The 26,514-nt window shown below is 33.3% G+C and overlaps 2 protein-coding genes across 4 annotated transcripts in view; one reads left to right on the top strand and one right to left on the bottom strand.

Moving 5' to 3' along the window:
• LOC149088804 (uncharacterized) overlaps positions 1-15,799 on the top strand; it is an 89,706-nt gene extending 73,907 nt beyond the window's left edge. For all 3 annotated transcript variants that reach the window (XM_089250276.1, XM_089250274.1, XM_089250277.1), the window contains 10 exons: positions 273-812; positions 6,385-6,420; positions 8,462-8,593; positions 9,470-9,805; positions 12,127-12,165; positions 12,267-12,308; positions 12,891-12,935; positions 13,118-13,294; positions 13,398-13,529; positions 15,378-15,799. In XM_089250276.1, the coding sequence (XP_089106402.1) occupies positions 273-812; positions 6,385-6,420; positions 8,462-8,593; positions 9,470-9,805; positions 12,127-12,165; positions 12,267-12,308; positions 12,891-12,935; positions 13,118-13,294; positions 13,398-13,529; positions 15,378-15,709 (1,811 nt within the window). In that variant the 3' untranslated portion in view covers positions 15,710-15,799. The remainder of the gene's footprint in view (positions 1-272; positions 813-6,384; positions 6,421-8,461; positions 8,594-9,469; positions 9,806-12,126; positions 12,166-12,266; positions 12,309-12,890; positions 12,936-13,117; positions 13,295-13,397; positions 13,530-15,377) is intronic.
• A 25-nt stretch (positions 15,800-15,824) lies between these two features.
• On the bottom strand, positions 15,825-26,281 carry lin (protein lines homolog). Its single transcript, XM_089250278.1, has 8 exons — positions 25,964-26,281; positions 20,685-20,836; positions 19,692-19,986; positions 18,867-19,141; positions 18,578-18,714; positions 17,930-18,012; positions 17,524-17,716; positions 15,825-17,299 (listed from the first exon to the last, which is right to left on the bottom strand). Exons 1-8 carry the CDS (start codon positions 26,103-26,105, stop codon positions 16,672-16,674), a joined length of 1,905 nt encoding a protein of 634 aa, XP_089106404.1. The 5' UTR covers positions 26,106-26,281; the 3' UTR covers positions 15,825-16,671.
• Between the last annotated feature and the right edge of the window lie 233 nt (positions 26,282-26,514).

Genomic DNA, 26,514 nt, shown 5'->3' with positions numbered 1-26,514 from the left:
TATTACTTTTTAAAGATGTGTATAGTTTATATTTATATGCAATTTTAGATTTAAATCTGTCTTTCAAACATGATAATGAAACACTTTCTGTATTATTTAAAGAAGACTCTACTTTTCTGTATTAGTTAAAGAAGACTCTACTTTTCTGTATTAGTTAAAGAAGACTCTACTTTTCTGTATTAGTTAAAGAAGACTCTACTTTTCTGTATTAGTTAAAGAAGATATAAATGAATAGTTTAAAAACAAAGCAACTCATTTATTTTATTTTCCAGCGAAAGGATACCTCCTTATTGTGTCTAAATTCCAATCAAATGAACTCAATCACATTGATGAAAATACACACATATATATATTATTGCCTGGAATGTACATGACTATGCCCCAGTGTTCCGCTCTGCAAAATCCAGTAAAGACTGACACTCCGGCTCCATCAAATTATATTACTTATGAAGCTCCACTAACAACTCCACCTAATCTACATGGAACACCATTATACACTCCTCTTACAACTCTTTCACCACATTATTCTACTGGATACAATTTCCAATCAATATCTACACCCGAAGACAATTTGGGAAACTATTATCCTGAAGGAGAAACGCTTGATTCAGCACGTGGAAATGTGCCTTCAGAACCCCAGTACATTGGCCCAACCGCAGTATCAAACACCGCAATGGCACCATCTTCATATGTTGCACTCGGTGCATTGCCGTTCCTTGATGCTGGTTGTGTGATACCTGGTGATGAATCTTGTCCAGTATGTGCTCAGCATCCTCAAATTAATGCAGACAGTTACTGTAATGCTAAAGCAGGTAAGTAGACCTACTTTGTAATTTATGAAAATGTGATGTGTGATGAACTCTTGCCTTTTTTAATTCACAATGTCTTTTATGATAATTTGGTTTTGATAGAATTGCCCTTATATATTACTGCTACTTACTCACTTTTGCTGATGTGATTGCAATTATTCCTTTTAAATCAGGCCATGGCTATTTGACAACTATGACCCCACCATGATTCAATTAACTGTTTTATTTGTGCGAACACTTGTGTAGTTGTGTACAATAATTTTTTTTTTCAAATTATTCCTGGTTTTGGTTGGTTGGTTTCACATTCAGCAATAAAAATCACACCCAACTTCAGAGATCAAATATGAGTTGGTCTTTTTGAAAAAAAAAAATCTCACCACAGCAAATAACAGATCCTGCTTCTATATTTCATTTAGAAAAATAATTATCAAAAACATTAGTTTCTCACTTTGAATGCGGAAGGTAGATAGCATCACCTGAACACACATAGCATTCACTGTACTACGAGTTCCAACTGTTTTCTATTTTGTTTAATGGTACAGTTAATTATGATAATTCGATTACAGACATGTAAATACATGATGATAATGGACACACGATTACAAAGATGCTATCGTAACAACAACACGGTGCGAACTGACTAAACGTTCAATAGCTATAATACGATACAATGATATGTGCACCATCTGTCTGACAATAATATAACCACATACATAACATCTCCTCCCTTTCTTAGCATTGCAAATGTCACCTTCATAATCCAAGTCCGTCTGGAGGTTTTCTTTTTCAAGTGGACCTACGAAGCACAGGGTGGGCAGGTAGCGTTGACTCGACACCCGATGACACAACATCACCAGTCTCATTATTTATGGGCATCTTTTTCTCAGCCACCTCATTGGGCATTTTGCCTGCTGCGGCGTTGTATTTGTATTTCCAGCCGTCTCGTCCTCAGCCGTGTGTGGCCAATCCTCTGCTCCAGGTCGGTTTTCAACATCAGTATGAGCACCTGAAAAACAAAACTGATCATTATTACTATGAGACTGTTCTCCCGAAGTGGCAAGAGGAGGCACATCTCAGATATTCTCTTGTTCATCACTCTCGTCCTTCACAGCTTCTCCGCATTTCCGGATTTGGTCGACATGGCGTCTCCAGATTTCAGGTCCCACTTGCATGCTGTATGACAGGGTACCATCCCTGTTCAGTACAGTTCCAAGCTTCCATTTCTCAACACCACGATAGTTCCTAACAGCAACTTTTTCTCCCGCTGAAAATTCACGATGGAATACATGAGTGTGTGATTCTTGTTTTCTCTGCACACTCCCTCTCACATCAGGATGCATCAAGTCCAATCTGGTACGAATCTCTCTTTTCAAAAACAACATACTCGGCTTTTTGCCAGTTAATGAGTGCGGTTCTATACATCAGTAAGAATTGTTGCAATCTCTTATGTAGATCCGATTCCGTAAGAAAGGTAGATTTTATCGAATACTTGAATGACTGAACCATTCTTTAAGCCTGACCATTCGCCGCAGGATGGTATGGAGCCGATACTACATGTTTGATACCATTTGACTTGAGAAATTCCTGAAACTCCATGCTCGTGCAATTTGTTCCATTATCGGAAATCAAAGTTTGAGGCAAACCAAACTGAGCAAACAATTTCCAAAGTTGTGATATAGTGGTACTAGCAGTTATGTTTCGTGTTATAATGATTTCAGTCCACTTGGAATATGCATTACAAACTACAAGAAACATTTTTCCAAAATATGGACCTGCATAATTGATATGTATTCGTTGCCAAGGACCATTTGGCCATTCCCAGGGATGTCGCAAAACTTTTGGTGGTTCTTTTCTTGTTTTCTGACAAGATTCACAATTGGATACAAAAACCTTCATATCTTTATCAAGGTTAGGCATTACCTATGCCTAAATTTTTGTGGAATGATGACCCTATTTCCAAGTAAAATACATCCATGTTGCAACGAAAATTCAATCTCTTTTCCCTTCCAAGGTGCGGGTAGTTCAGTCTCTTTTAGCAAGCAGTGATACAGTTCAGAAAGCGATTTGTCATGTTGGGTAGTCCTGGAAATTTCTTGAGCAGTCAGAGGCTCACACAGTTTCAATCTGCATTACATTAAAACAGCCAACTTCATTATAACTGTCCTCTTGAGACTCTACAGGTAGTCGAGAAAAGGTATCAGCGTTCCCATGATCCTTGGTGTTTCGATACTGAATCGTATAATTAAATGCTTGTAAAAACATAGCGTAATGCAACATTCGTGTAGCCGAGAGTACAGGTAAACTTTTGTGTGGAGAGAATATTGACACTAAGGGCTGATGGTCCGTTATTAGAAAGAAATGTTTCCCAAACAAATAATGGTAGAATTTTTTTACACCCCACACTATACTCAAGGCTTCTCCGTCAATCTGAGAATAGTTCATTTCAGTCCTTGAAAGTGCACATGATGCAAACTTTATGGGTCTTTCTGAACCATCCGGCATGTAATGACTGAGTACGGCGCCAATGCCAACTGATGAAGCATCAGTCTGTAACACGAGAGGCAATTTAGGGTCATAATGAGCTAAAATTCGATCAGAAGCTATCTCTCGTTTTAAGAGCGCATATGCATTTTGACATTTTTGATTCCATATATATTCACTATCCTTACGTAACAAATTATTCAAAGGTGCAATCATTGTCGACAAATTTGGACAAAATTTCCCATAATACTGAACTAATCCCAGGAAACTTCTCAGTTCGGACACATTCTTAGGTACTGGTGCATTTAATACGGCATTCACTTTTTCTGAGGTTTTCCATAGACCATTCTTATTGATTTTATATCTACAATAATAAATTGATTCCCTGAAAAACTCACTTTTCTTTTTGTTCACCTTCAAACCATATTGTTTCAGGCGCTCGAACACAGCATTCAATCTTTCAAAGTGTTCATCATCAGAGTCTCCGGCAACTTTGATATTGTCCAAATACACATGAATGCCAGGGATTCCAGCCAGAACTTGTTCGATACTCCTCTGCCAAATAGCAGGTGCTGACGCTATCCCGTAGTTCATCCTCTTGTATTGGAATTACCCTCTGTGTGTATTGATAGTCAGTAGGTGTCTATTTCTTGGTTGCACTGTCATCTGTAGGTAAGCTTCGACGAGATCAATCTTCGGAAATGCTTTTCCTCCCACAAGCTCCGCAAAGATGTCATCTATTTTCGGCAACGGATGTTGATCAACCTTTAGGACCGGATTCAGGGTAGCTTTGTAATCGCCACATATGCGAATGTTTCGATCACGTTTCACCACTGGAACGATGGGGGTTGCCCACTCACTATATGCCCCAAAGCAGAATATGCCAAAATTTGCGACGTACGTCGCAGAACAATTAGCGCTACTGCAGAACAATTTGGAAGAATTTTAAGAAAAAGCGCAAAAAAACATTATTACATGTACAGGGATTTTTACCGCAGAATATTTCCAGTCAGCTGAGGGCTCGTCGCAGAACACTGCTGAACATTCTGCTTTGGGGACTATATGGTTCACAGGTTCAAGTACGTCTTCAGAGACTAATCTGTCCAGCTCTTTCTCTATACGTTCTTTCAGTGAGAAAGGCATTGGTCTCGCTTCCATGAATTTCAGCTTGGTTCCTGCTTTCAATTTGATGTGACACTGTAATTTCTCCAACCAACTAAGACCCGGGGTGAAAATTTCAGAATATTTTTGAGCAAGGTCTCAAGCTTTGAAGATCTCGAACCTTCTTGGGTGAGATGTTTCATCTCAGGCCAGTTGATTTTCAGGGTTTGTAGCCATTCCCTTCCGAAAATTGCAGTTACTGGTTGATTCACCAAGTACAGGTTCTGAGTAGTAGTTTGCTTTTCATAACATACTTGCACGGTAGCTTGACCCACTGGATGCACCAACGATTGATCAAAGTTCTTTAGAACCAGGCTCGTTTTCAGAATTTTTACACTTGGACATATTTTCTTGAATTCCTGTACATTCATGCATGATACTGCGACACCGTTATCCAACTCCATGGAAAGTTTCTTTCCCTCAAGGTATACATCAAGCATCAACTTCTTGTTTCTATTAGCCTGTAGATTATTGACAGGAAACACGTCAGATTCTGGATTCAGCTGATTCACATTAGTTTTCGATCTACACCCTTTCTGTAGGTGTCCTTTCTTTTTACAAAATCTACATATGCTGTCCTTGAATTTACACTGATGAGCCATGTGAAAAGTGCTTGAAAAACGATAACAAGCATGATTTTGTCCCACTGGTTTCACTTTATGTTTCGATTCCGAGTTCACGTTGCTGTGGTATCGTTTTCCCATAGTGCCATTCGAGACACTTCGCTGATTTTCTTCACGCTGAGCTGCGACAGTTGATTATGCATTTCTTGGACATCCTTTGACTCAGTTTCTAAACTGAGAGCTGTAGATTTTGCAGTATCGTGAGTCAAATTTTCGACAATCAGAAGTTTCTTTTGGACACATTTTCGGAACTCAAACCCATAACGAACCTATCACATAACATCACAGATAGATTCTGTCCAAAGTTACAATTCCACAAAAGTTTCTGTAATTCGATCATGTAATCCGCTATTGACTCACCTTGAAGTTGATTCCTCTTGTAAAAGTTGTAGCGTTCTGTCATCTCATTCGGAGTCGGATTCAGATGTCCTCATAACAGGGTGGCGATCTCATGGTAGGACTTCGTAGACGGGAGATCCGGAGTTGCCAGGTTCTTTAGGATTCTGTAGGTGCATGGCCCGATGGCGCTTAGCAAAGCCGATGCTTTCTTCTCTTCGGGTACATTGTGAACGGCGAAATATGATTCCAATCACTCCTCATAGCTATTCCAATCTTCAACAGATTCATCGAACTGTTCAAAATGAAACTGGAACGGTGCGGTGCCAACTGGTTGAGTTCGCATAGTCATCTCCTAAACAGATACGGTTCTGGTTCTTTTTTTTTAATACTCAGTCACCAGTGTTTTCTATTTTGTTTAATGGTACAGTTAATTACGATAATTCGATTACAGACATACGTAAATACATGATGATAACGGACACACGATTACAAAGATGCTATCGTAGCAACAACGCGGTGCAAACTGACTAAACGTCCAATAGCCGTAATACGATACAATGACATGTGCGCCATCTGTCTGACAATAATATAACCACATACATAACACCAACACAGCTACCTCTTCTGAAAATGAAAAAACTTCTTATGGACCACTATGACACATGTACATGTATCTCAGCAAAACTGGCAAACAGCGTAAATGTGTAAATTTGGTGGTGTGATAATGGTGATGCTGCCTATCTCATGTAACAATAATTCCTCAATTATTCAATTGTTCTTTGGTCTACAAAATAGCGTTATATCGAGATTTTGTGGTAAACCGAGCTTACAACATTAAAATGGCAAGTTGGTCTTTATTGTCCTGGATCATTTTAATAGTAAAATTTTATCTTTTTACTCAATCTCCATCATACACTTTTTTGTCTTAATGTATACATTTAAATATAAATAAACATGTTTTATTTTCTCAGTTTATGTCATTGGCCTCTCTGGAGTCAAGATATCAGGTAAAATCTTTTTTTTTTTTTTTTTTTTTTTGCATTTATTATCAACATTTTGGGGCAACCAATTTTCTGAACAAAAACTGCAACAAAAATGATTAATCTAATCCTGTTTATTCATCATATAATTATAATAAAGTGTGTGAAATTTTTTATTTCTGATAAAGAAGCTACAGTCTTGCATTCATTATGTTCTTAATGTAGTACCAACTTGACTTACAACTCAAACTGTTTTCTAAATGTTACTCAGAATTTCTCAAAAACCCAGTGTTCCCCAAATTATATTTATGTAAGGTAAAAACTGTGAAAATGAAAACAAAAAAGTAATAATAAAATTTATATTACATGATCTATACCATGTTCCTATAATACTACAGTGAAACCTGTCTTCAAAGGAAAAAATCTTGGTCTCGTGATTTAAATGCCAAAATCATAATACACATTAAAAGAACCTGAATTAAATGGAACCTGACTAACGCAAAAATGGAAAGGAAAATTGTGCCCTCTTGACTGAAAATTTTGCACCAACACTTTCACCGTTTTGTGACTAATAGATCAAAGGATCATACAAAATGTTAAAGTACTCTATCAAATTTTTTTATGCAAAATCCTTGCTTGCCAATATGAGTTTTATTTCACCCATCCTTAGATTAGCAAAAAACCATTTTCATACTTGATGCTGTAGTTTTAAAAAGCCATATGTAGTGAAGCACAGTTACTTTCTGAAACTGTAAAAAAAATTTTGGAAAAGCAGGCTTTTCTACGGAAGAAATTAGTGTAAGGATTGGATTTCCAAATGATATTGAAGACTTACAAAATTGTATGCAAGCTGCTTTCTGTGATCGCAGTGCTGGAATTAGAGGGAGGTGAAGGGGATGATTGCCTGGATGGCAAAATTTAGGGGGGTGGCAAATTTTAGTCTGGGACAAACCGTTATAAAATCTAATTTTACAAAGGTTGAGGCAGCAAAATCATGTCCTTGCCTCACAAAAATCCTAGTTTTGGCTCTGGTGCTAAGGATAACATAAATATAGATGATAATGTGCAAACTGAATCTGAAGAGACAGATATTGAAACTCTCATTGAAAATTTTAGAGAAACTCAAGTGAACGTAAATGTTGTCAATTCAGATGAACAGCGTAGGGGCAAGAAATGCTGTGAAAATCAGAATATTTAGCAATTATAGAGCAAATAATGCATGTCACTTTATTCTATTTTTAAATTGTTTACTTTATTTTCAATTAATCTACTTTTGTCCTATTTCATTTACATACGAGATTGTTACATAATTTTACATATAATGTCAATTGAACTTTTATAAAGCGGAAACTTGTGTTCAATGGGGGAAAAAAATCTTGGTCCCTTATAATTCTGTTGAAGACTGGTTTTATTGTTTTATATATATGATGTATAAAGATCAATTAACATGGGGGTACAGGATAGTGTATTCTATGCATGATGAAAGTAGCATAAGATGACCTTAGCTAAGATGACTTGTTCCAAAATCACATTTTTTAGCTAAAACATAATTTTCTTTTGGTTTCTATTGTATACTGTTCAGTTCATCACTCAAAATTCAAATATAAACTTTACAAAATATTAAAAAGCACTATTAAAAAAAGACAGTCTCGCCAAACGCTGAGCTAAACTTATTTCATTGTTAGTTTCATTTGTTTGCCAAGCCTGAAAAAAATCTGTGTAGCAGAGATTTCCATATTCATATTGTTCACCACACAGTAGAAGCTGGTAACTCTCTTTTGCTTAGAGTTGGTAAAGAAACACCCAAGCTTTTCTTCATATGTTACATGCTCTTTGCTATTTGGGTTATCATTTTTTAGCAATTATACTTATCTTACAACTCAGAAGTACTCATAGCTCGATAACACTGCTGCATATATTTTCAGTAAATTTTTTTCGCTTATTCTTATTGACACAACTAATTTCTTTGAGTTTATTACATGGTTTGATCACCAATATAAAGATATGTGTTTCTTATATGTACATAACTTTATTTTTATTTTTTCTAAACTTGCTTGTTCTGTTTTAGATAAAAAAATACCATGTACAAACAGTCTGGTTCACGTTCTTTATGAGACAACGGCTGACAAGTCTCCTAAGAAAATTGCAATGCTAGCAATAACTGCTTTGCCAAAATCGTGTGATTGCCCATTGATGACTAGTGAGTTTTGTCCCATTGTTGATTTGTTCATAAGTAGACTCTGCATTCTGACATAATTTTAAATTATAGTTTTCTAATTTTATGGGGATTTTTTTTATCTGTTAGCAGTGAGTTGTGTCATGTGTATAGAATGCGAACAGAAGGAAACGTTGTATATGATTTCCTGTAAGGTAGCAAAATTTAGAATTTTAAGTTGTAGAAAATATTATGTCAAATGATAAACAGTTAATGTCATATACTAACAATATTAAAAAAATCCATCAATGAAAAATAATTTTTTTTACAGATTATCTTCTAGAAAGCATAGGTAGCTAAATACAAAGTAAAGATGCATTTTTTGAAGGAAAATTTCACAGCCCTCTGCAGTGAATCAAAATACACTGTCCAATCATAATCCAGCCGAATGCACTAGACCACTTATATACTTTTCTTGAAAAGATGATTTTTCTTTGAAAAATTCATCTTTGCATCTTATTCAGTTATTAATGCTTTGTAGAAATAGGGAAGAGTGACATAATCATCTTTCTCAGATTAACTTTTGTGTGTGTCCCATTACTCTAAAATACAAGTAGTTATCAATCTTTACTATCAAATTTTGACACCTCTTTATCTCTTTTTTTAATATTCTCATGAGATATCAAGGGTTGACTGCCATTTTTAAATTAGTAAAATAAATTAAAAATTAAAAATTATGATTCATCTACTGATTGCAAAACATAAATTTCCATTAAATGAATATGTACTATAGATGATATATAAGTACATACCAAAATGTTTCTTTCGCCTGTTTCAATAACTCATTTTTTTTATGTAATAAAAATTCAATTTCTTTTTCTGATGAGTATTCTAAAATGATATTTTTGACTTTATGTTTAGGTTCTGGGTTTGCTATTCTAATAATAAATGATCCGTTAGCTGTCAGCACGACCCATTTTCAATTAAACTACGCAATGGAACTATATCCCTTGCCAGAGGGCAATCTGACATTGCCCTTGTGTTATAAAAAAGCACCAGATTCCATATATTCAGCACGCTCAAGTGAAATGCCAGAGGAGATCCTTGCACATCCGGCCAGATATGAACACCTGAAGTTTGCAAATGATTTTGAGGGGCTATCAGAATGTCCAGAGGAAATCGTACCAAGTGATTGTCCCATATGTGAGACATTAGATTCCACTAAGTTCCAGCAAATCATCTGTTCACAAAATGAAGGTAACTTCATAATCTATACTAAAATAAAGCCAACTTAATTTGACCCAAAATAAAATTAGAGAACCACTATTGGACGCGTTTCGGAACTGTATGAAGTTCCTTCTTCAGTTGTTGAGGAAAAAAAAAATCAAAAGAACGCAAAAAGGCAATTACTCCAAAAAAAAAAACAAACTTTTCTTCATGAACAGTGAGCAACTCCTGTGCTATATGGAGTAATTGCCTATTTGCGTTCTTTTTATTTTATTTTTCCTCACCTACTGAAGAAAGAACTTCATACAGTTTTCGAAATGGTGTCTAGTTGTGGTTCTCTAATTTTATTTTGGGTCAAATTATGTTGCCTTTTTTGTCTATTAATAATCTATATACAGGGTGCATAGCAAACAGGAAGTATGACATTTTACTGGCAAACCGTTGATCCTAGAAGTATACTACCAATTGGAAAAAGTTTCCAAATAATGTGTGGTACTCATTACTCCATTCATGTTTCAAGAGGTTGTATAGAAAAAAATTAACTCTTTATACAGTCTTCATGTACCCCAAAACCCAATTAGAAAGCCCTCTCTCCTGATGCCAACTAAAAAATTACATGTTTTCAAGTGCAATTTTTCACTGAGAAAGTCGAATTTGAAAAACTGAGGAAAGTTGGGAAAAAAAGAGTTTAGATGGGGTAAACCGTTTTGCCCTCATTTAACACTGTTTTTTCCCTAAGTTTCTTCCATTTTTTTAATTTGAATATTTATGTTAATATTACACCTAGAAACATAGAATTTTTTTTTTGTTAAAATCAGGAGAGACAGGGCAACAACTTTCTAATTGGGTTTTGAAGCACACGGCGACTGTATAAAAAGTTAAGTTTTTTATATTTTAAAATAACTATACAACAATGTGCTTCAGGCATGTTTAATTCTCTGTGGTGATTTGTAACGCCTTTAATGCTCCTAGTACATGGAGAAAACCCAGGCAGTGGCGAGTATTATATCTAGTCATTTATACAGTGGAACCTCGAAACCCCAAGGGCTTAAGCAGCTGTGAAGTTAGTGAGGGTTTTACTTAATTTAACCTTTAAAAAATTTTAAGTCGTTTTTGTATGGTATATTGTTGAACAATTCTATATTCCATCATCTACAAATTCATAAAATATTTTGATCTGTAATTTTCTACGAAAAGTTTTTGTATTCTGAATAATTCCGAATTTGGTGGAAGAAGCTATTTTGATTGCCGGAAGATTTGTTATTTGTGAATGAGCAATGCAATTATCCAGCCACTGTGCAGTCGTGTGGGCATTGCACTGAACTCTCATCGCGAGGATCTAGGTTCCAACTCTGTTTACACAGTGCTAGTCGGCTGCAGTTGGTTTTTGGTGGTTTTCCAACTTCAAGGTGTGAATGCGAGCCGGTCTCCAATTTGACAAAGTCTCTCTACAGAGAGCAGCCAATTCTTCAACATGATACTTACATAACATGAAAATTCAAGCATATTTACTATATTTACTTCAAAATAAGAAACCTAGATGGCAGCGCTACCAGCACATCTCTAACAATATAAATAAGTTAGGGCCATGCATATACATACACGCACACAATACATTCCGACATGTACTGATTCATTAGAAATTCCTCAGAAGAATGTGTATGAGGTGCATGTTCGGTTAAGTAGTAGTAGTGCAATTATCCAAAATAAGCAAAATTTTCTTCATCTCACTCAAAACATTTCAATATAGCTTTTCCAACTATCTCTTGCTCAAAAATTTTAGAAATCATTTACATCTGTAGTTTCTGTAGTCCACAAATTGAGTTTTCAGGTTCCAAACAGATGAGTAATAGAAAGTTATGCTATCCAAAGGTACAGGTAGAATCTGTGACACATATCAATCAACCAACACAGTAACAATGAAACATTGTTTTCGAAACACAGGAGAGTAATTTTGTACATTTTTTCGAATTGATTAAGACATGGGCGATTTCTGAAAATGAGTTCTGCTAATGTAGAATAAATCATAATCAACTTAAGTGGAATATGGTAATCATGTGTCAGGTTAAAGAGGTTTCGCCATTGAATTCAGTAGTGCGCCAAACATGGGAATAATAATTGTCGAGTTATCGGGGTAGACAAGTTATCAAGGTTGTACTGTATTATCATTGATTATACAATATTTAAAAAAATATCAACAGTAAGCACAAATTAGTCAATCATTATGAAACTATTCATTTTAAACAATAGGGTATAAAAATTTCTTTAATATTATTTTCCATAATATGCCTTGTATGTATCTCCAAATTTATTTTATTTTTTTAAATTGACATTTAAACTGTTTATTTTAGCTCTGATTGTGTCACCTGTTCACTGGGAAAATCTTGAAGGTAATTTATGAAAAAAAAATCATAAATTTCATATAGAGACAAATAAAAAGTTCAAATATACCTTTTTGACTAATTTGATTTTTGTTTGCTACTCCATATAGGTTTTCCAGCTTTGATTCCAAGGAATGATGTCTCGATTTCACGTAAAAACTTCTTTTTTTTCAATCACAATATCTTTATGAATTACTTTAGCTTTCATAGGTTTCTATTTTTTAAACTGAATTTGTAAATCTTAATTACTTATATCTGGAATAAATATATTTTTTGAAATTAAGCATTTTATGTCACTAGCAGAAAAAACAATATGTTCGGTTACTTTGTTACAAAAGGAACTGAAATGAAATAGGCAGATATAAATCTAGAATTTCTTTAATTTAAAAATGTCCTGAAAAGTGAAAAACTATAGTTTTTACAGAAATAACAAAAGGCTTTTTAGCAGGGGAAAGAAAATTTACTGTTTGAAAATATTTTTACATTAGTTAAGAAACATTTTTGATAAAATTATTTTAAAATAACTCTTTCTCCATTAAAAATTCTTTAAATTTTAATAATTTGTAACTAATCAGCATTACTCACTTTTCCAACTCGTCACATAAATATATCTATTATTTTCAGTTATGGTTTTATGTTTCATCAATGAAATTTATGAATTTCAAGAATATCAGTGCTTGCGTTGTTATTAATTTTAATAATAATTGAATTTCTATTGTCCTTTCTGTACTTAGATTTTGTGAAAACTGAAAATTCATCCATCAGAATTTCTGTTAGAGGTATGTGATATTTTGATCTGATAAATATGCGAAGCAGAAACACCAAATCAATTTATGATTGGAAAATTAATGCAAAACAATTGTTTTTGCACGTTGTACCACCTTTTGAAATTTGGCTCCATTTTCTTGAACACCCTGTATATGTGTCATTCTGAAACTAGTGTTTTATTTTTAATCTTTAGAAATAAATTCAGACGCCATCTGTAGTTTGCCTCCAGCTGTCGGGAGTTGTAATGATTTTACAGAACGATACTACTATGATAGCGAATCAGGAAACTGCTTTGAGCTCTCTTACACAGGCTGTGGAGGAAACCAAAATAACTTCCCAACAATGAAAGACTGTGTGTCTACTTGCATGAGTAATATTTTCCTCTTGCAACTTAAACTGGTTCATAAAATTTCAAAGTTTGTTTATATTTCGATACAAAAGTTGTTACAATAAAATGAAAATATATTTGACAGCGGACCAACAATGCAAGAATGGAGAATTGAATATCCAGAAGGTCATCAGTAATGGTATAATACATGATTATAACAATAGCATGCTCAGCTACACGATTCCAAGACACTGCAACTGTCCTTATCTGAAGCAAAGTAACTTCATTTTTCACAATATTTCGTTCAGTTTATCATGAATCTATGTATGTAAAATTGATTTTCTGTCTGTTTGTGTGTATGTTCTCTATACAAATCTACAATTTTAGATCGATCAACACCAAATTTTGCATATATACCAAATGGGACCCAACTTGAATGATAGGCTACTTTAAAATTTCACCAGAGCAGGGCAAATGCCCCAAATGGGCAAAAACTGTCGGCAACAATGGTTTTTGGGCCTCAGCAATCACTTTCCGAACGTTTACTTTGGTTACCGTGGTTCCCTGGCAATGCGTTTCAGACGTGTATATGCCTTTACAATGGTTTGTCACTTCTCTAATCCCGTTACTATATGTATAATACTTTATGCCTTTGTAATGGTTTCCACTTTTTCAATCCTCCCAGTAATGAGACTTTTTGAATAGACGTCATAATCATCATCAGCATCGCTTTGAAGTTCAGGAAAAGGGTGATCCTCATAGAAATCAGTGTTAAAATTGCCGATTTTACTGTAGAAATGCGGAAATTTGGTAGGGTTTTCTGTCACATCAATAATTTTAAAAATTCCATAGAATTCTCGATTTTTGAAATATTGAGTTTGCTTAGAGATACGAAGCCCAGGAAATTAAATATGAAGTAATTAGCCGGACCTACTTCCGAGTTGGATATTCATGCGATAACATTGATTTCACCTTTTTATTCACATCTTCTGAAGCATGAAAATTAATGCCTCCGTATATTGCGTTTTGATAGTTAACTGCATAAATTCATATGATTAGGATGTTTTAAAATTAATTATGGGCCTGTAAAAAGTACATTGAAGAAGTTCCATAGCTTTAATTAAGCATTTTTGAAAGCTGAAACAGGAAGATGGATAACTTGATGTTCAGGGGAGGAAATCGAAATACTTAGCGTCCCTTAAAAAAAGGAAAAAAATATATTCATTTCTACGTTTCTTTAAATCTAGATTTCTTTATTTCATGAGTCGCGCAGGAAGTCACCATATTGGTTAACATGGTTTGCATGTCCCTCAAAGAAAGAGGGAGATATCACGTGATTCAAAAGTCCCAGAACTTCAATTACACAACATTTTCATTTTGACTCATGTCCAAAATTCTGTTTTGCAAAATGACAAACATATCAGTGAAATCATCTTTCATAGATGTTTTCATCACAAAAGCTGTAAATTTTAGAATGGCAGTTAACAGACAATGAAACAAGTCATTTATCTCCAAGGATTCTGGAAATGCAATGAGCCCTAAGCAAAATAATTTCAATTTCTTCAAAGGAGACTGCAGTAGATGTCTCTCTGAATCTTATTTCCTATACTTGATAATTTCTTCCTAAAGCATTCAAAAATCTGTTCAGGCATTTGATAACATACAAATCTGCTAGCAAGAAATATGCATTGGTTCTTTCTATCGTTTTTAGCAGAATTTCCTTTTGTTGTGATATCTTGTTAGTGGTCTATGCCAAACCTACAGTTCTTTATATTGAGAAAACAAAAAAGGGTCTATGAAACATATAAAATAGAAATTTTAAAAGAATTCGACAAGAATTCTAGATCAACCACAAAAGTCAGACATATGAGAAGATTTTGGGGTGATTTTCAAGTTTTCTCTTGAAAATCGAAGTCACTGTTGGGAGTGATTCTTAAGATATAAACATTTCCCATTTCAGAACATTCGCCCACATTATAACCGCATATAAATATGGAAAAAAGCAAAAATCAATAACAGATTGAACAAAAATGCTCATTTTTATTTTGAAACATTGTATTAGGTATAAAGTTCTACTTGATTTGCAACAAAACAAAATTAATGTTTTATTTAAATTTTTGACTAGCCGAGGGAACTGTGATAGTGAGTTTTGATTTGTCAATGATCAACAACACCTTGCCATTGACAAAAGACGTCTATATAATTCCACTGCCAAAAGATTTCCTGCAAAACTATACATGTGATGGTTTAGAGAATTTCACTGCAACAGAATCCTATAATGACAATTCATCAGAAAACATTCTTGGAAACTTTACAGAATTTGCAAAGCCGTCTGAAGAAATGAAGAACTCTCTGGACTCAAGATTGCTGTCAGATGGTTCTGAAGAGAAAACAGAAAGGGACACAGATTACTCAGTGACCACGATCAAAACCCCAAAGAAAAGGTGGTTTGGTTAGGTATCAATGTCACAAATTATTTATTCAAGAACTTGTATACTGTTATACTAGTTTGTATAGAAATTACTAAATTTTACGGATTTTTTTTTCCTTTTGGTATCTGTATTTTTTTGTTGTAGACAATGAATATAGGTAGATTTTCTCATATACATTCAAAACAAATTATGAAAATTATTTTTGATTTTCAATAAGTTTTCCAAACCTGTCACAATTTCCAAAACCTGTAAAATATTTCTTTTTTTAAATTTGCACTGGGTAGTCTGGGTAAAGTAAAGTAAGAAAGTGAGATCACTGTATACTCAGTTAAATGAGTTTCGCATTACCCAAAGTAATTATCAAATTTATTTTGAAAAAGGTGGGTGCAGTACAACAATGAACAAAACACTGACCACAAAAAAAAATTGTCACAAGTGTGACAGCAATTTTTACAATATTTATAAATGATTTTTTTAGTGCCTAAACTTCCAAACTCTGGTTATCACAAGTTTGATAGTTCATACTCAAAGAATGCAGTTGAATCCTGATTTTTAAACATTCGCATATTGTTTGCCATTTTTAATACAGTTGACACTTATTATAGCAATCCCCCCACCAAAAAGCAGACACTATATTGGGTGGTTGTTATATAGAAAGGTAAACATATGGGATAGTCTTTATGTGAAAAGCACATGGGACTTATCCTATCAGTCGTTGTAATGAAATAATCGTTATAACGAATGTTGACTGTATGCAACTTTGATTAGGCAATTGATTTCTTTAATTTTATGATCTAATTTACTGGCCTGAATTGTTTGAACATCCTAAAAAAAGAAGTAATTATCAGAAAAATTGTTTCCAATATTTTAGCTGATCCTGTGGCAACAGTTGCATCAAGGTTTCACCCATATTAGGACATTTAACATCACACTCCCAGAGACAAATAGAGTTAACACTCAACATAGAACACTAACAGTTTGCAAATATCAGGAAATCGTTCCATGCATTTCGGCATGTGTTTGTATATCCTCACACTTTTTCAAAAGCTCCAACAAAGGCTTTGCATTGTAAGGAAATTCGTTCTTATCACTGAGTTTTTCAATCGCTACCCTGAGTTCCTTTAATACAATCACAGTATCTTTGACCTCCATTTTTTCTAAAAGTAAATTTAGGCTGGTATTACATTTTTTGTCACTGTCAAAAGTTTCATCTTCAGAACTGCTTGAGCTATAAACAATTAATTTTTTATGGAATGTTTCAAATGTCTTTGTTTCTTTTATATTGCACTGATTGTCATCAAGCACTCCAGAGCACAAGATACTTGATTTTTCTTCACTTTTTTCAACCAAATCTTTCATCTGATGAGTGCAATCGAGCTTACTGTCAGTATCAAGCAGATATTCATATTTGTAGCGTTTCTCATGAGCGACTAAAAAATTATTCCAATCAGCTGAGACAAGTTTCAAGTAACGAACCATATAAAAGAGGATGCACGTTTCATCGCTCATGAAAAATTCAAGGAGAATGCTGTGGTCTTTCCCAATTTTAACCAAAAACTCCAAGAACGTTACATGTGGGTTCAGGGAAATTTCGATGTCTCGGCATTCAGCAGTTCTGCAACAACAATAACCAAATCAAAATGAATAATTAAAAAAAAAAAAAATTTATCTATAGAATTTATATTTTCAAATGATATATTTCATTTAATACGTATTGCATGATGAGTGTAACACAGACCATCTTTGAAGAAGTAGACAAGCTCATCAAAATACCCCTTTTAATCATAATTTTTGTCTACTATATATCATAAATGTAACTATGTAAAAGGATGCACTCACCTTTTATGAAGTCCCAGATTTAAATACAAATCCAATAAAGATAGCATCATACTCAGAAGTAAGTCATCACTGTCTAAGAATACTTTAGGAACATTCATACATAAAGGAACATTATTCTGGCAGCCCAATTTAGGAAAAACTTGTTTTTCCATGTGTTCCAAGACGAATGAAACCATTGGAACATCCACACTATCTGCATTAAAAAAATTCAATAGATGTTATGTAGGCAACTAACAAATCTTGAAAATATTGTAATGAAATACATCAGTGTACTTTTTGCTGAACCTAATTATTTAGAACAGTGAACAATAATTACATCATACCTGTATCATTAACAATATACTAGTATCAAAGATAAAAAACGATCGCTTATCTTAACTAGTTAAGAAAGTTTCCAAACACATACCGCTCATCACGCTGAAAATTAATGCTATCATTTTTGTGAGTACTCCTATATCATGTGTCTGATTTTTGAAACTCCCAACAGACCTAAAATTAAAAATATTAATGAATGATGACTACTTCTTAAAAACTGTCACAAGACTCTTCTTTAAATTACAGTTACAGAGTGACTCCCACACGAGACTTCACTAATATACATATTATTTTTAGAATTCATATAGCACTTGAGTTCATAGCTAACATATTTATCTATATTAACAATTAGGCATATTTGTTAATTATATATGCCTAATTTCTATTGTTTCAAAGAAAATTTTGATTGGGAATCACATTACTAATGCATAACATGCTATAGTTAAATGAATATACAGCTACACTTCTATAACATTTATTTTTTATATCTTGAAGTGCTTTAAATCACCTATGATTGAATATTTTAGATATATATTTAAACTCAAAATATACACCAATTTTTGAGAATTTTTCAAGAAATATTTATGGGCTCATAGAATCCTAATTTCAATTTATTCTTTATTAACGTAAAAAAAAATCAAATTTATGTTGTAAGGAACATCTTTTATACTTATTGAAATTTTTATGATGGAAAAAGTATAACATCACTTTTTGGTTAAACAAAAAAAGGAAATCATACTCAATATTAGCTGTAGAAGTACAAAAATTGGATTCTTCAACTTTTTTGGTTGCTGTTTCTTCAATGAAACGAGAAAACAAGTCTTTATCAATTTCGTGAGAAAACACATTTCCTTTCATCCGCAAGAACATTGAAATCTGACAAAAAATGAATAATGCAATATTAATTCTTATTTCTCAAAACTATACTGAATATTAGCATCATTATCACATTTTTATAGCAATTGTTCTTTTCTATCTTTCCGAAAATCAATGAAAGAGAATTGTAAAGTAATATTCTACAAATGTACCTGATAAATTATATCCACATATACTTTCAAAGAAAAATTTTCAATTTTAAACCAATGCTCGAAGAAAAAACTAATTTGCGATGAGCTCAGAAACGCTGGAAAAAATTCTTTGTAATTCATAGACAGAATTTCATCAGCCACAGCTTTCCAAAGGTGTAAGATTTCTATCACCGAAATACAGTTCTTGACTTTTTTGTTTGTATCAAGAGAAAACGTTCTACAGATCACATGGTTCCAGTGAATCGAGAGAGAAGCGCAACACTGATATTTCATCTCTGAAAAAAACAAAAATATTATACAAAAACTGCAGGCCAAAATACTGAGTGTAATGAAATCACAATTGCATTAGGGCAATGACTATCCAAGTATGTGTCACAATTTTCTCTCTGAGGTGTTTATAAACTTTAATTGTGAGCATCACTCCAAGGATATTAATATTCAAATATTCTTTTATTAAAATTAAATTTGCCCAAATTACATGGTAACTTCCATGGGATATAATTGTGTATGATGAATAAGACAAGGAGCTGCAGTTTTTTTATTTTGCTGCTGCATGACAGTTATTGAACATGAACGAAAATATAAAAACAGTTTTATATTCATATCAAAACTGAATAACAAATGACAGGTGTGATGAACAAAAAGTTACAACAAAAAAAAACCCTTTTTTTTTGTGGCTACAATATAAATTGAATATTCGTAAATCATTTTCCAAATAATAATTACAAAAATCAGTTAATATAGTTTACATGGAAAAAATGATAGAATTTAATAAGAATAAGAGCTTTTCTTGATTGCCATGTTCAAACATTGATCAGAACCAACCTTTTAAATAGATAGGTACTTTTTCTTCCCTCCTCCTGCATTTCTCTTTGAACATTTCTAACATGGATTCAAGGTTTGGTTGGCAAATGTGCTGCTTTTCAGTCTTGTACTTCAGTATTTCCTCAAACACAGGAATCAAATTGGAATTTTTCTCATCTACAGAATCAACAGCTGTGATTACTAACTTAGGAATGTTCTCTTGCATGACTTGATAACAAATGAAACTCTGCAGTGCAATAGCTTTCTGCAAAGTTCGAAGAAGATATTTATCTTCAGTTACACATAAGAAGTTCATCTGAAAATAAAAAAATGGGAAAAATAAGTATTAATGCAACTGAAAACTGCTGTGAAAACTTGTTGCAATGATACTCAATGTAACGATAACTCTTTACAACAATATTTTCTTAAACCTTGTTTGAAGTTGCCTTCAATCTTATGTCAGTTCCTCTCGATACAATGATATTCTTTACTGCAATAAGTCCCCGTATAAAACTATTTTTACAACTCACAAAAAAATCTTTTTTTTTACATTTTGAAAACGTTAAAATTTTTGTTCTTTTGGGTTCATCTAATGGCATCAGTATTTTGCACCACCCACTTCTCCCAAAAGCGTTAAATTTGCTGCTGTTGCTACTTTTCTAGTAAGACATAAAAGTGTATTGCATTAAACTCCTTTACAAGGCAAAACACCTGCTGTATCTAAATAATAAATTATAATCTTAGGTACCTAGGCAGTTTAGAATCGATTCTCTGGTATAATATGGTTTCAGATAAATTTGAACTGTCTTTTCAAACAAATATTGCATAGTGGATTTAAAGTCAGCATCCAAGATTCACTAATGATATTTTTTAACCCTAGATAACTAAACATTCATATAATAGACTACCCTATAGATTATACTGAGTAGTACTGATTTAAGTTCAGTTATCTAGGGTTAATTGACAAATGTATATTTAATCTGAAAGTTTCAAAGCTAACAAAATACACATTACCAGCTCATCCATAGACTTTCCAATGTGCTTGATGATAATAGCAACATTTCGGCATATATTGTTGTTGTTAATGGTTAACAAAATGCATCTTTCTGCCATCAGTTTTATTATTTCAGCATTCAACAGCCTGAGTTCATGTAGTTCACATTCTTCTGATAAGAAGAAAAAAAAAAACAGTCACTCCATGTTTCAAGTCTACATTAAAAACATGTAGGCCTATATGAATAAAAAGGCATGAATGAGTATGTTTACTTTTTATGGCTTTTTTCATGCTCATTATAAACGTGTAATTTATTGTATACCAGTACTGACACTTCCTTCAATGGAGGAAGATAGCCAACACACAATTCAAGGAAAACCTACACTATAATTTCTAAGAATAGATCATGCAAGTATGTAGTAAAATGGGAATAAGTTACTTAAATAGCGGATCTTCTCCAGGGAAATAAGTAGGCCTAGCTGTTATAGTTATGAACTTTGGATTAACATTCCCAATGTCATGTCAAAAAAAATTTTTACAATGCATTTTTACAATACACTCCAACTAACAGAACTTGTAAAAACAGTGATTATTTGATGTCAAATATACTAAAAAGCCATCAAAATATGATCTAACAAAATAGATCTATAATAAAAACACATTACTTATTTCATAACATAAATGCTTTTAATAATAAACAATATTCTTGCTTCAACCTGGGTAACAATTTTTTTGTGATGTAAAAGTAATTCTTAAGCATTTGTGGAAGAAAGTGACCCCCCTTCTAATGCTTCCTAATTTGAAGAGTGCTTTCCCAGGATACACAGGGAGTTTCAAAATTCATAGTACAAATGTTGTGGGGTGATAAACAAATGCATGCTCAGAACTCGCACAATAAATTGTTAGAGGCCACTTCCAAGCGAACATAATAAAAGCATTGTACACAGCTGCCGTTATCATTTGTGCTATGATTGATTACCAATGAGATTGATGCATACACACATCAGAAGGCAGATATGCAAGATAATCCCAAATATTGTGACAACCGCACTTTCCAACAAGATGTGTGTAACATACAAGAACCTTCCAACTCTATGAAAGGATTCTCCTTTGCAATTGGGAGGGGTGTCCTTTTTTTCTCTGAAGTCAATATCAAAATGTGCTAATCATTTCAGCTCAATATCAAAACAGTTACTGCAATCATTCGATTTAACATTGGGTTTATTTTTTCACACAAGCCTTTACATACACATAATTTAACATATTTGTATAAGTTATGTGTACAATTTTGTTAAACCCCTTAAGTGGCAACGACAAGATATCTTTTCTTCATAAAAGCCTCTTATTTTAGCATTGACAACAACAGATATTTTGTAAAGTTGATTTCTAAATGGAAAAATTTCTCCTATATCCTTATTTTTCACCGGCTGAAAATTGGAAGAAAGCCAACTTCGTTAGAAGAGATATGGCATTTTGAAGGGGGAATTGGTGATTTCTAATTGCTGCTTAAAGTGTTAAAAAAAAGTTTATTACATTTTTATAAATGCGCTTCTCCAATTTCTCTATAAGTAATGCCATCATGAATAAAACTAATTTGTTCAGGTGCCCCATGGCACCCTCTATTCCCTTCCTGACATCCTGCAGATATGTTTGGGTTCTAGAAATAATACAAGGTGAAATTGGTAAGAAGGCTGAATCACTGTTTTTTTTTTTTAATGTGAACAGCCTGATGCACTGTCACACAAGCATTTTCCTTATGTTACCTAACATCCATGTTTGTTTTTAAAAATTTCGTAGCAAGTGTTTGTTCATGCAGTAGCTGTAATGAAAGAATTGTTAGTGCATTGTGTGATGGAGCAGCAGAGAATCCCTATGAAATTCTGTTTCGAAGTGGGTAAAACCGCAACAGAAACCCATGAAATGTGAACAGAGATAAAGCTCCCATTAAAAATGTCTCGCCACAGAGAGAACAGGCCTACAATGGTACAATTATTCAATCATTACACAATGCTCATAGTTAGAAAAATTTATAGTAAATGACAGCACTACACACAGGGTTGTTTGGTTTAAACCAAACAACCCTGTGTTTAACCCCATGTTTAAACCAAACAAAACCAAGTTTTTTTCAAAAAATCAAATAAAAGTTGCGTAAATATCATTTTTTTTTCCTTGAAAAATATCATATTGGTTCATTATTAGCCAAAATGTTTCATTTTTACCACATTTTATATCCTTGGGGTACATTCAGATGGTATATCTTTAAATGACATAAGATTTTATAAGTGGTTTTTTTCAAAAAGTCTCATAAAAGTGGCCAGAATATATATATATTTTTTATATGAAGTATCTTAGTCATTTAAAGTTATATATAAAAGCCAAAATTTCTCATTCTTACAACATTTTCTAACCTTTGGCTACGTTCTGATGCTCTATTTTTAGCAAATTCATGAATAAGGATTGCATCACACATCTAAATATAGTGGTGCATTATCTCACAGGGTTTCTTTTTCCCTTCACAAAGAAACAGCTATAGTAGTGACACCATCATGCTAGGGGCAGGTGGTCCTATAATCCAATAAAGACACCAGCTGTCCTTAAAGGACAAAGACTAGTGTACTAGTTGTTACATTAACTCACATACATTTTCTTTCCCATAAGAAGTAGCACATCTCCTACTGTATATCTCCCAGTCTTAATATTCAATAGTTGTTTTTTTTTTATACTTTCACACACGTTAAGCCCAGTTAATCAAGGTTCTACTGTATAGTAGTAACAGATTTATGAAAAATAATCAGCTATATACAGGGTGATTATAATTTAAGTTTTGATTCTCCAAAACTATACAATAAGTACTGATCAGAATGACTTGAAAATTTGCATGGATACTCCTGAAGCAATGGAAGTTTCTTTCGCAAAAGAAAAAGTGCAAAATGTGCAAGTAGATGATGCTGTACTTGGCCAGCAGTATAATCTATTTTGTGCAACCACATCATTTCGGCACTTCCACAGCATCAGTGTGTTGATAAAACTTCTATCAAGCAGCTGCTGAAGACCCATTTTGACAGGATGCACCTTAACACTTGCAACTTCTGGCTGTGGGTGTAGCTCAAAATGTTATAAACAGTGGTCAGATTGCAAACTTTGGTGAATTGCAATCTCCAGCACATTCCCTATTTGTTAGAAGTCCCTCAGGAATATTAATTTGGTTTAATAAAGCTGAATTGCAAGCACATCCACATCATGACCGTGGCATACTCCGATTCTGTTGTTGAACAAAGAATTTTTGTGCTTTCAACCTCAAAGCCAGAACACACGGTGGACAACATATTTAATACTTCTTAAGTAAGTTGTAGTTATTTGTTCAATTACTTCGTTTTTTGTGATGTTTCCATGAATTATGAAATCGTGAAATGCTATAATTAAGGTATCATTCTGCCATGACTGGCTATCGTTTCCATTCTGCGAGCAAATTCCCCACATGTTGGATGATGTCATTAATTTTACATTTTTAAGTATTTTTTCCCCTTTATCAAATAAAATTGAATTTTTTCAGGAATATTCGTATCAATTTTCAAGTCATTCTGACAATCATTCTTTTTTTACAGTGTTTTGAAATCGGAACCTTAGTTATAATCACCCTGTATATCGTAAACCATCGCTAATTAATCTGCATTATTTATGCTTCATTAAATACATTATATTCACCTAATTTTTATTACTTTTTGCAAAATAGCTTCCTAATTACGTATACTGAAAGTAACTGGAGAAAAATCTTTATATATTATATGATTAAAATAAGCAAAAAATAATTAAATTACAAAAGTTGGTTTTTGTTAAAATGTAATAAATATTTATTGATTAGTTAGCATGGGAATAGTGTTAATTACATTAATAAACATTTTATTTTAGTTAATTATTAGAAGTTTGAATGATTTTTCAGAAATTTCATTGTTTTTAATGTTAATACTATTCAAAACAAAAAACCGGTTTAAACAAAAAAAACCTGGTTTTCTGTTTTTTTTAAAAAAAAACCGGTTTTTTTACCAACCCTGACTACACATAACAAGCATTACACAAACAGATTTCAGAGATTCCTAACAAGTACATTCCAACATATACCAATTTGTTAGAAGCTCCACAGAGGAATATGGATGAGGCCCATGTGTGGTTTAGTAGTAGTTAAGATGAAGCTGTATCTCACAAGACAGTATTTCAATGGTCCAAGCACTTCTGTGAAGGTTGTGAAAGGAGGTGTCAAAGATGAGCATCATTGTGGACGATGCACATTGACAAAGTTTTTCAGTTTTTGTTACAAGATTAGCATTTGTCCACCCAAATTATGGGAGAAGAATTGCATCTTCTGCTGCATGAAATTGTTCAAACCACTGACTGACGATTTGGGTGAACACAAACTTTGTGTGTGTGTGTGCACGAGATGTGTCCCTCATCACCTAAATGATAAACAAAAGTGAATAAAGTTATGCTGTGACTTCATCGATATAGCAGATGATGCTACATTTTAAAAGTCAATCATTACTGAAGATGAAGCTTGGTGTTTATAGTATCATCCACAAGCTGAAATACTGTCCTGTGAGATACAGCTTCATCTCTGTACATACATTTCACAACATTTCGTGGGTTCCCATTGAAGTTTCACAAATTCAAAACAGAATTTCATATTTATTCTCTGCTCCATTACGCAATGCACTAACAACTCTTATGTTACAGCTACTGCATAAACAAACACCTGTGGGGAAATTTTGAAAAACAAGTACAGATGTTTATTAGGTTCTATTGTTATTAGATGATTATTAGGTTCTTACCTAATGCTCATGTGCCAGAACGTCGGCTATTCATTTTATAAAAAAAAGGGTGAGTCTCCTTAATTACTGGGTCACACCCACCTTGTAAAACAAAGTGTATTACCCTCGGAAAACTCGCTGCATGAGATTTTCTCCTGTAGCATGAAATAAACAAAAAAGGGAAGTGAAATTTTTGGTTGGGTAGCACTTCAACATTGACAAAAGTTACAAATGTGAGAGATTTCACGTGAAGTTCTCGTGCACTAGCAAACCTAGTAAGTTCTCCCGAGTTTACAGCATTTATAATTAAAACTATATGAAAGGATGTCAATAGAAAGATGTTTTGTGTTTGCACTTTGTCCCCTAAAGATTTCATTTAAAATGAGAGAATCAATAACTGAAACCTGATGTGCTCCTGATACCCCATAAAAGTCATTAATTCTAATTTCTTTCTATAGGAGCACATGCAGTGAGAGCTACAAATGATTGAAATTTACCAGTAATTATTTCGTCTTCCCTGTGTGAAAATAAATTCTTATACAGCTCAGTCAATAAAGATGGATCGAATTGGCATATACAGCTTTCGCGAGACAAACTATGATATAATGAACAACAATCTTTCCATCTCATAGGAGCCATTGAAATATCACACTTTTATTGATTTTACGTGCTGAATAAATTGAATGTCATTTTCATTGGTACAAACTATTATTATTATTATTGATACAATACGTATTAATGAATTTTATACATCCATTTATATTTAACTGTCAGTCACGTGCTACAGCTAATGTTTGTAAACAAACAACTGAGACAATCAACCAATAGCCGAGTTTTCTAGATCAACTCGACTTGACTTGACTGTCGTAATCTCAGTACTGTCAACAGTCCAATTTTTTTAAAAATGACCATGAATCGAAAAAAAATTAAATTTGGCGTATTTATAAATATAATTCAATAGAAAACGATATATTTAACGATTTATCTGAGTGTTCTAATTAACGGCATTGAAAAAATAAATAAATAAATAAATATATATATATATTGA

Source organism: Pholcus phalangioides, unplaced genomic scaffold (assembly GCF_987345545.1).
Source record: "Pholcus phalangioides strain wild (caught in Gottingen) unplaced genomic scaffold, Ppha-v1.0 ptg000003l_1, whole genome shotgun sequence".
Classification (NCBI taxonomy): Eukaryota; Metazoa; Arthropoda; class Arachnida; order Araneae; family Pholcidae; genus Pholcus; species Pholcus phalangioides.
Note: the sequence above shows the minus strand (reverse complement) of the source record. Positions and strands in the feature narration are given on the sequence as shown.